The 10,781-nt window shown below is 45.1% G+C and overlaps 1 protein-coding gene across 2 annotated transcripts in view; it reads right to left on the reverse strand.

Moving 5' to 3' along the window:
- The window catches only part of MCUB (mitochondrial calcium uniporter dominant negative subunit beta), a 98,581-nt gene extending 88,545 nt beyond the window's left edge, over window positions 1-10,036 (reverse strand). Inside the window, exon 1 of one of the 2 annotated variants that reach the window (XM_059171118.1) lies at window positions 9,823-10,036. In XM_059171118.1, coding sequence (XP_059027101.1) covers window positions 9,823-9,924 — 102 coding nt within the window. In that variant the 5' untranslated portion in view covers window positions 9,925-10,036. Of the gene's footprint in view, window positions 1-9,274; window positions 9,415-9,822 lie in introns of those variants that run through there. The other variant, XM_059171128.1, reaches the window with a different exon arrangement.
- Between the last annotated feature and the right edge of the window lie 745 nt (window positions 10,037-10,781).

Consider the following 10,781-nt stretch of genomic DNA (forward strand, 5'->3'; position numbering starts at 1 on the left):
GCTGATGATGACAGAGAAAAGGGTCCCTGAATCACTGTGTGAGCAGAGCTAGGGCTGACCTAAAAAATAACTGTGTGGAGCAGAGCTAGGGCTGACCTAAAAAATTCACCTCAGAACCATTTCCTAGAGAGAAAAAAAATGGCTTAAAAACTGTGTTTAGTTACTGTTGGGCCTTTGATGTCAGCAAAAGCTGAATCCTGTAGCTTATTCTCACCAATAGAGATAATAGAAAATTCATTTAGAAAATGATTTGGGAAAGGAAAAGGAAAAACAGTGTATAAACACAGACTGCGTTCTAACAGTGGATTCAGATTAAAGGCAGATGGTAGCCATGGTTTAATGGCAACTCCCAAGATAAACAAACCCATTGGGACTAAATGCTCATGCTGAACCACTGCTTCTTAAACACTCCTTATCCAAGTCTTCACTGCTCAGGTTACTTCTCCCACAGAATTGGAACTCACATGTAACAATCCTCCTAAATCAACACCACACTTTCAGAACAGCAAAGACTATCATCAAAAAAGAATAAGTGTCAACAAGGAGGTGAAGAAAAGGGAACTCTTGTGCACGGTTGGTGGGAATATAAACTGGTGTAGCCACTATAGAAAACAGAACTGGAGATTCCTCAAAAAATTAAAAACAGGACTACCGTATGACTCAGCAATTCCACTTCTGGGTATTTAGCCAAAAAAAAACCCCAAAACCGCTAACCTGAAGAGATCTATGCACCCCCCAAGTCCACGGCAACATTACTTACAATAGCCAAGATACAGAAAACAACCTAAGTGTACATCGAAAGATGAATGGATAAAGAAAACGTGGTGTATACACACAATGGAATATTATCCAGCCATAAAAAAGAATGAAATCTTGGGACGCCTGGGTGGCTCAGTTGGTTAAGCAGCTGCCTTCGGCTCAGGTCATGATCCCAGCGTCCTGGGATCGAGTCCCACATCGGGCTCCTTGCTCCGCAGGGAGCCTGCTTCTCCCTCTGCCTCTGCCTACCACTCTGTCTGCCTGTGCTCGCTCTCACTCTCTCTCTCTCTGACAAATAAATAAATAAAATCTTTAAAAAAAAAAAAAAAAAAAAAAGAATGAAATCTTGCCATCTGCAGTAACATGGGTGGACCCTGAGGACATTATGCTAAGTGAAACAGGTGAGACGGAGAAAGACAAATACCAAGAAGAGTCGAAAAAACAAAAACAAAAAACCACGCTCATAGATACAGAGAACAGATGGGTGCTTGCCAGAAATGGGTTGAAGATGGTCAAAAAATAGACTTCCAGTTATAAAAATTCGTATCAGAGGGAAGTAACTCATAGGGAACAGCATGGCGACCATAGTTAATAACCCTGTATTGCGTATTTCAAAGTTGCTAAGAGAGTAAATCTTTTTTTTTTTTTAAGATTTTATTTATTTATTTGACAGACAGAGATCACAAGTGGGCAGAGAGGCAGGCAGAGATAGAGAGAGAGGGGAGGAAGCAGGCTCTCCGCTGAGCAGAGAGTCCGACTCGGGGCTCGATCCCAGGACCCTGGGATCACAACCCCAGCCAAAGGCAGAGAGGCTTTAACCCACTGAGCCACCCAGGCACCCCTAAGAGTAAATCTTAAAAAAAGATCCCATCACAAGAAAAAAGCCTTCTGTAACTGTGTATGGTGATAGATGTTCACTAGACCTATCATGGTGCTTGTTTTACAACACATATACAAATATCAAATCATTTATGTTGCACACCTGGAATGAATATAATGTGGCAGGTCATATCCCTCAATAAAAGAAAAAAAAAAAAGCCAAGAAAACGCACACCTTTACACACCAGGCTCTCCTTAACTTATGCTTCATCAGATTATGTTAATCACATCCTTTAAAACTCCCGATTTGAAAGCTTATCTGAAATGAAACTAACCAAACTAGGCCGCTTGGATGGCTCAAAGGGTTAAGCTTCTGCCTTTGGCTCAGGTCATGATTTCAGGGTCCTGGGACCAAGACCTGCATCAGGCTTTCTGCTCAGCAGGGAGCCTGCTTTCCCCACCCTTTCTCTCTGCCTGCTTGTGCTCTGTGTGTGTCAAATAAATCTTTTTTTTTTTTTTTAAAGATTTTATTTTTTTTATTTATTTATTTGACAGAGAGAAATCACAAGTAGATGGAGAGGCAGGCAGAGAGAGAGAGAGAGGGAAGCAGGCTCCCTGCTGAGCAGACAGCCCGATGCGGGACTCGATCTCAGGACCCCGAGATCATGACCTGAGCCGAAGGCAGCGGCTTAACCCACTGAGCCACCCAGGCGCCCTCAAATAAATCTTTTTTAAAAAATTATTAATTAAATAAAACTAATCAAACTGTCATTTAAGATTGCTGCTTTCTTTTAATGGAAAATACAACACATAAAGATTATTTTTATTAACTTTTTAAAAAATCTTCAATTATTCATGGCTCATATCACAAAAAGTAGGGAAGAATGCTTCAGGTGTGCCCATCTGGGTGAAGTGAAGAGGAGGAAATCAAGAAAGGTAAGACCTGAAGAGAGCCACCGTTAAGGAACTCTGTGATATTTAGTTCTTGCTCATCCATCCACTCTCCCTCTACCTGACAAGCATATATTATGCACCTACTGGGGCAGGGCAGAGGCCATGTGAGGTGAGAAGAAAGAGTTCTGACCCCAAAGTGCTGAGTAAATCCAGCTGGGAAAACCACACGAGCACAGCTAGAACACACAGTGGGATGCATAAGTGCTGCGGGAGGGGGAAAAGAATGTGGTTACTTCTGGTGGCACAGACCTGGGGACCTCAGCAAAATGGGGATCTGCAACAGCGGGTGGGTGGGTACTGGAACTCAGCCTTGGGGGAAATGCAGAACTCAGGAGAGTGAAGAAGGGTAGGTGATGGGGGGGGGTGTCCAATGCTACCTAGGGAACATCACAGACACTAATTATAGGACACGGAAGGCACCAAGTACAAAGTGGGACGGAAGAGATAAGGCCACTGGATTTCTGGATCAACTGTAGCTTGTTTTAAAGCTTTCTTGCCTTGGTTTCATGAATAACCAACCCATAAAAGGATAATTTACAAGGTCAAAAGAAACCATACTTTCTCCTGAAAAGTGGAAATTGCTTTATTATATATTATTTGAAACATTCTCAAAGCAGACTTGCAAAAATGAGTCATCAGACTGTAAAGTGTCATCACAAATATCCTCTAGCAAGGGCTTAGAGAGCCAGTGCTATGTTGAAATGTTTGCAGACAGTTTCTAAAACAATGTATTTTCAGGTTTATAGTCACAATACTGTCAGCCTCTCTAATAAAAATGTACACTTATATTTCAGCTGCATTACTGGTGCAAAGAGCAGTTATTCGTCAAACACCTTTTAAAATCCTCTCTTCAAATAACCTACTCAGTCTACTGGGGAAATTCATACCAAAAACAAAATATTTAACAAGAGACAGCCACACATGAACACACACATCCGCGCGGTCAGAAAAAGAACAAGGGCTTGTCAGAAAGACCAACTTCTTCCTTCCTCCAACCAGATTCAGGACATTTATTTACCATTATGCCTAAGAGGTTAAAAATAAGCTAAATCATCAAGTCCCAGAAATGTGATTTGAGCAATGTGTTCAATATAAAAGCATTCCCACAACAAAACAATTGAAAGTTCCCAGTGGAATTAAATATAATGAGATTACCACTGTGTTCACAGCAATGTCATAAACCATTTATTCCATCTAGTAAGTACCAGAAGACCCTCAGGTACAACACCTACTTGTGGGATGACCCTTGCCAATCGGGAAGTCTTTTTCTTCCCTAAAGTTTGCCACAATAAAGCTCTGTGCACCTATCCATTTCTTGATAGGAGGTTTAATGTTCCCTGTCTCTTCTTGTTTCTGCTCAAAGGCTATAGACGTTTCAACTCCGGCTTCATCCCTCGTTGCTCTTTCCATGTCTCCCATCATTTCTTACCAGTATTGTGAATCCTGAATAGAAACCTAATTATCCCTGCCTGGGTGTCTCAGTTAAGCATCTGCCTTCAGCTCAGGTCATGATGCCAGGGTCCTCCGATCAAGATCAAGTCCCGTATCAGGCTACTTGCTCAGCGGGGAGCCTGCTTCTCCCCACCCCACCCCAGATCCACCCCCCCTCCCCGTTTGTGCACACACACGTGCACACTCTCTCTCTCTCCCAGATTAAAATACATATATAATTTATATATATATATATATATATATATATATATAAATAAATCTAATTATCCCCAAAAGAGCTGCCAAACAAAAGCCTGGACTGCAGTGCTCTCTATTCCTTTTATAATGAAGCTACATCTAAGGTAAAAATCATGATGTACAATCACATAACACCATTTAGGAGTAATGGAATAGGAAACTCTGAGAATAAAGAGATTTCTAGGCCTTGGTAGTTGACCCAAACTAGATTGCAAGTCAGGTAAGGATAGCTGAGGTAGCAAAGAAATAAGATTTAGGACAGGTTAGAGTAGTAAGAAGGAAAAAAGGTGGCGAGTAAACAACTTCACCTCATTTAAGACAAAACCATACATGTCAATTACAACTCAATCAAAAAGAGAGAACCACAGCATCTAGATTCTTACAGCAGCTCAATTCAATCCAATCAATATTTATTGATTATCCAATCAATTCAATCCAATCAATATCCAATTCCTATGGGCGAAGAAGCACCTAGGAGACTGCAGGGAAGGCAGACGCTGGTTTCCCACACTTTCTCAATTAACTACTTAGAACATATTTGTTCAAACACCAAAAGTTGATTTCTTTAATCTCTTAAAACCTTATCTATGGAGGCACCTGGGTGGCTCTGTTAGTGAAGCGTCTGCCTTCGGCTCAGATCACAATCCCAGGGTCTTGGGAACTGGTCCCATGTCAGGCTCTCTGTTCAATGGGAAGCCTGCTTCTCCCTCTGTCTCTTCCCCCACCTGTGCCCTCTCAGATAGATAAAATCTTTAAAACAAGAACAAAATGTTATTTATGCACCACATTTTCCCATTAAAAGACAACTTCAGAAAAATGGGTGAGGATGTGAATGGAGATAAAAATGAAGGTAGAGATGATGAAACCATGAGTTTCATTCATTCATTATGAAACACATAAAATGCTGATCATTTTACATTTGTTAAAAGGTGGATTGAAAATCTGACCCTAGGCTTTCTGGCAGCCAGTGCACAGGGAGAACAGCCTGGCCATGCACTCATTTCACTGCCGGTACACTAAACCCAGCATCTGGGCAGGAGAAACAAAGACCTGAATACTAAGACTAGACAGCAATTTCTTCTGGGAGTCCTCTTAAAGGGCACCTTTTAACAGGCTACCATGTTTTTTAAAAGGTATCCTAATCTGGAAAATTCATGAAGAACATTTGGGTGAGGAATCCCATGCAGTCCGAACCATACAGCTCAGAGAACAGAGAATTGGTATTTGTTTTTTAAAAAACGGGAAAATTCATACTGTGGTGAATTAAATGAGATTTTTTTTTAAAAAGAAGATATTTCTGGAATATGGCTAAGAGAACACTGTTTATTACCTATGGGTTTTCAGCCCACAGGTTAGCTCACAATATCTATTATGTAATGGTTTTAGGGCTCTAATGCTAGATACTCTTGAATAAGCAACATTTCACAGATGAAAACACTGCTAATGACAGAAAGAAGTATCAGAGCAAGACTTAATCTGTTCTGACATGCTTACCCAATCAAATAAATTTCAATGCCTTTTCAAAGGGAAAACAGTTACTGAAACCACAAGGTAGAGCTGCCACTCTAGCCTGAGATCATACAACAGGATTGTTCAGCCAGTAAGACAACCATTCCGACAACTGACGATACTTTATTCAATACTATTTACATTCCCCGGTAAAATTACACAATGACAGTTTTCTTTTCTTTTAATATTTATTCATTTCACAGAGAGAGAGGGGGCAAGCACAAGCAGAGCGAACAGGAGAGGGAAAAGCAGGCTCCCTGCTGAGCAGAGAGCCCAAAGTGGAGCTCAATACTAGGACCCTGGGATCATGACCTGAGCCAAAGGCAGAGGCTTAACCAACTGAGCAAACAACCAGGTGCCCCACAAAATAACAATTCTCTCTCTTTTTTTAAGGTTCTATTTATTTATTTGTGAGAGAGCTAGAGCATGGTAGGGGAAGGGGGAGGGAGAAGCAGACTCTGCCGAGCAGGAAACCCAACTCAAGGCTAGATCCCAGTCCCAGAACCCTGGGATCATGACCTGACCTGAAGGCTGACGCTTCACCGACTGAGCCACCCAAGCGCCCCTACAAAACAGCAATTTTCAAGATGTAAAGGGCTTTGGGGACCAATGAGACAAGTCTCCTTGTACAACAGGGAGTACAACATGCCCAAACAGACCAAGTGACTTGGTTCAGGGAACAATGGGACGGCAAGGCCAGGTGGCACTGAGATGTCCCAACCGCCCACCATCACCTAAATTAGCTGCTCATTTCTATTCTATGACCTAAACACATTTAGTTTATAGAGCTGTCAGATCAACCAAGATTTCCTCAGGTTTTCTACCTTAGTCTCACAGGGAGGGACCTCATTCCACAAATACTTATCTGCTAAGAAACAAAATTATTTTCTAGCTTATAAGAGTCTGCCATAAAATAGCATAAAACAGTCTGCCATAAAATAGTGTTTGTTAAATTGCAATGAAGAGTAAAATCTAAAAATAAAAAACCGAACACGAATACTAATACCTAAGCACTGGGAAGATGGTAATGTTTAATATTTAACAAACTGGTCTAGAATGACTTTGCCCCAATGTCTTCTATAGCCTAAGTACAAACTCCAACGTACAACTAAACACCCTCCTCGGGAGAGAGCTGTGAAACCAGTACTACAGAATACAGTGCACTAATTACAAACACAAGAGGTAGAATTGGAGGAAAGTGTCAAATGGGACTGACCTAAATTCAAAAGGTAAAAACAATTTCTAAATTAACATTTGGTGGTGGGATGAAAACATGTATTGCTTTGTTTCCAAATATTAAAAAACAAAACAAAACACACATACCCAAAATTCTCTGCAAAGCACACTTGATTTTTTTTTTTTTTTTTTAAGATTTAAACCCAACTTTAAGGACTCAAATGCTGTCCTGGGGGGCCTGAAATCCTACCAGGGAGTTAGTTTCTCAAACTAAGCAGCAGAAAACCCAAATTAAGAAAGGCACAATTATAAGGGCTTTCTGTTTAGCGATAATTCACCAGACGCTATCATCACTCAAAGCCGTGTCCTACAGAACAGAAAGGCCAGCAGGTGCCATGGATGCCCTGTCAACAGCTCAGCCTCAGCCAGCCTGCTGCTGACAGGCAGAGATGCTGACACTGGAACGGGATCTTAGACACTGGGGCATGCCTTGGCGAAAGGTAACACAACATGCTCTTGCTTGCTTACGCTTCCAAATTTAAAAAACAATCCCAGTATACCAAACGTATCCATGTTGACAAACGTTTTTCCACCCACAAAATACTGACAGACTGTTACTCACCTACCATATGAAGGATGAGAACTGTGTATGTTCCAAAATTACCAAATCCTCCTGTAAAGCACACCCATACTTTCGGAAAAGGTCAAATATATTTGGGAATGCTTACCTGAGATATTATTAGTGACAAGTCCTTAGAAGCTAAGATTTTTATGAGCTGTGGGGTTGCAAATTTCACTTTTGCTGAGTGTGTTTTTCCTGTTTTCATGGATGCTAGGGGTCTGAATGCGGCAAGAGTCATATCTCTTATGACTCTCTCTAGTCACAGGACTCTTCATAATCAATGGAGAGACCACAAAACAGACTTTAGAATGAAAAATGTCCTTATGGCCAGTTAATATGATTTGCAGAGAATGGTTTAACCCTAAGTGGCCAGGATATCTGTCAGTTTTTTTCTTATTTATTTATTTATTTATTTGCCAGATAGAGACAGCAAGAGAGGGAACACAAGCAGAGGGGGTGGGAGAGGCAGAAGCAGGCTTCCCCCTGAGCAAGGAGCCCTATGCAGGATTTGATCCCAGGACCCTGGGATCATGACTTGAACCAAAGGCAGCAGCTTAAGAAGTAAATCCAGGTGCCCCTGTCAGTTTCTTTATTGTATGATTCCAAACAAGCATATAAAGAAAAAACTCACAGGCTTGTCTTTCTTCTTTCAGGGGTCTTTTATGAAGCAAGCAAAATGATGGAAGCATTTCCACTTCTAAAGTTCAGTAAATTGACTTAATAGCAAGGACGGTCAAGACTTAAAACAAATATATGCAAATTAGAAAAGAGCCAATGTAAGGCTTGAGATGATTACCTAGAGGCAAAGTACTAATCACTCTTCCCCTGTAATTAACCCTAATAAGCCCCACTGTATCATTTTCTTTCTTTCTTTCTTTTTTTAAAGGGAATCCACATTCCTGCTGGGGCATGCAGTAGCAGCTAGTGACAACAGCATCAGGTGGGAAATACTGAGAAAGGGGCTTAGAGAAGATAATTTGAGGATAACCTGAGGAATTCAGCCAGCCTTGGGCTCTGCAACAACTTTACCCAGGATGTTAAATGAACTTAACAAAAAACAGAATCAGTCATTTATGTTTAAATGGTGGTAGAGTCAAGGCGGCTCCTTGTGTTGGGCTGTTTCACTGTTTGGTCTATTGCTGACCAAGAAGTGCAACACTTTCTAATAAAGTACAATTTCATAAGGGGGAAGCACCGCTCTCCAATTTACTACTAAGTCTATCATTTTAAGGAGTCTGCTCCTTTTCCTGGGTGTTAGTAGCAAAATGCCCTTCCTCGATCTCTCCCAAACACTCAGGGAAGGAATTTTAGATATGTATTTAATACTTCCTCCAACATTCAAAACTGTGAAGCCCTGAAATAGCTGGAGGGGGAAAAAAAAACAGGAAGTGAAAGTGACAAGATGATGGCGTGGCTCCTTTTGTTTTTCTTGCAAACTGCACAGCTAAACGTACTTTTCTCTTTAACGACCTGAAACTAATCTACTGGGGGAAGAGGGGCTGAGAACTAAGCCTCAGAAACCAGGCACCCCGCAACCACACGCACCTGGAAGGCTCTTTCCAATGGGCGGTCCTTCCTCACCAGGCTCCGTTAGGGCTCCTGTGGGGCTCCATCCCAACCCGAGGTGCACGCCGCGCTTCCCCCTACCTCGGTCTTTTCTAGGGCACCTCCCCTCTCTTCCTCCTCCTCCAAGCAACGGTTCCACACAGGCCACACCGCAACTGTGTCGGGCCAGCTGTTACTCACCGAGACACACTCGTGATTCACCGCGTCTCGGAGCAAAACGCGAGTTTTCCTCCCCGCTTTAGAAGGGCGGGGCGGCGGCTCGCAGACCGGCGATCTCACTTTCCCAGCACAGTGCACGCTCGGGACAGGCCCCGTGCTCGGTCGTTTTCGCAGCCCCTCTCGCCACCCACGCCCGAGCCAACGGCAAAGTGACTCTGAAAACTTCCTCCCGAGCGCGTTGCAGCCGCGGAGAAACCGCCTCCCGGAGAGGTTCTGCTGCTCCCCGGGGCGCCGCCCTGGGGTCCCCGCACCCCAGCTTGGCGGAGGGGATGCTCGTCCTCGCCGCCCCGGCCTCGCCTTCCCTCGGCCCCGGGGCGTGACGGTGCCGGGGATCTGGACACCCACGTCTGCGGCCCGGGCGCCCACTTATCGGGGTCCCCCCGCGCGCGGAGCCGGAGGGCCAGCGAAACGCCGGGAACTTGCCGGCCGCTCGGCTTTCGCTCCCGCCCAAGCCGCCCGACGCAAACTTTTCCAGCGCCCCCGGCCCCCGGAGCCGGGCTCTGTCTCACCTGAGGCGACGGCGTTCGCGGCCGCGGATGCACTCGGGCTCCGGGCCCCAGGGTCGGCAGCCACCGCGGGCGCGGCGTCCGGGCGCCCCTCAGGAGCATCATCCTGCCCCGCGCGGGCTCCCGCACGACTCAGCCGGCCATCGTCGGCGCCCGGAGGCTCGCAGCGGGCGCCCTCCGCGCGCGCAGCCCGCCCCGCGCCTCGCGCCTGCCCCCGCCTCCCCGCGCCGCGCAGCCGGGCGGGGGGCGGGCTGACGGGAGGGTGTGTCCCGCTTCCCGCGGCTCCCGTCCGCGCCCGGCGCGGGCCTGTTTTCTCTCCTCCGATCGAAAGAAGAGGAAAACGGGAGGGGCGTTGGTGAGCCGCCCTCCCCCAGCCTAGATTTCAGGGGGCAGCGCGAATGCCTCGCCGGCCCCTCTTTTTCCGGTGGGGAAAAAAAATCCGCTTCTGGAATGAACGAGAGATTGCGATCACACCTTGGGGGCTGCTGATTCCAACACCGCCGTTAATTCTGGGTACCTAGCGTCTCCACACCTGCCCACGGGGCAGGGGGAAGTAGGGTGAGGGGAGGAGAGCGTCAGGGATCTGGAGAGATGCAGGCGGGGTCCCTCTGGAAGTTAGCCTCCAGGACTGAGTGGGAGAGGGGGCGAGAAGCAGGTCCCTAAGCCTCCACGCCTCAGTTGTCTCCGAGGCTTGTGCTAAGGGCAGCGATGGCTAGTGAAGTTCCATCAGAGGGTCAGCTCAAGGCCTGCTTTTGGAGGAGGTGTGCTGTTCTCGAGATGGTGGCCTGCCTGGAGGTCTTTGGGACAGTCTCTCTAGCAAAGTACAGTTGGCTTCTCTGTTCAATTACGTTTTTAATAGAAGGAGCTAAGGAACCCGAACTTTGTCTTCCCAGAAACTGGAAAATGTAATGTTTTTTGTCTTAGAGACTTTTTGTTTATAAAAACAAATATAAAAGAGATGC

Source organism: Mustela lutreola, chromosome 1 (assembly GCF_030435805.1).
Source record: "Mustela lutreola isolate mMusLut2 chromosome 1, mMusLut2.pri, whole genome shotgun sequence".
Lineage (NCBI taxonomy): Eukaryota > Metazoa > Chordata > Mammalia > Carnivora > Mustelidae > Mustela > Mustela lutreola.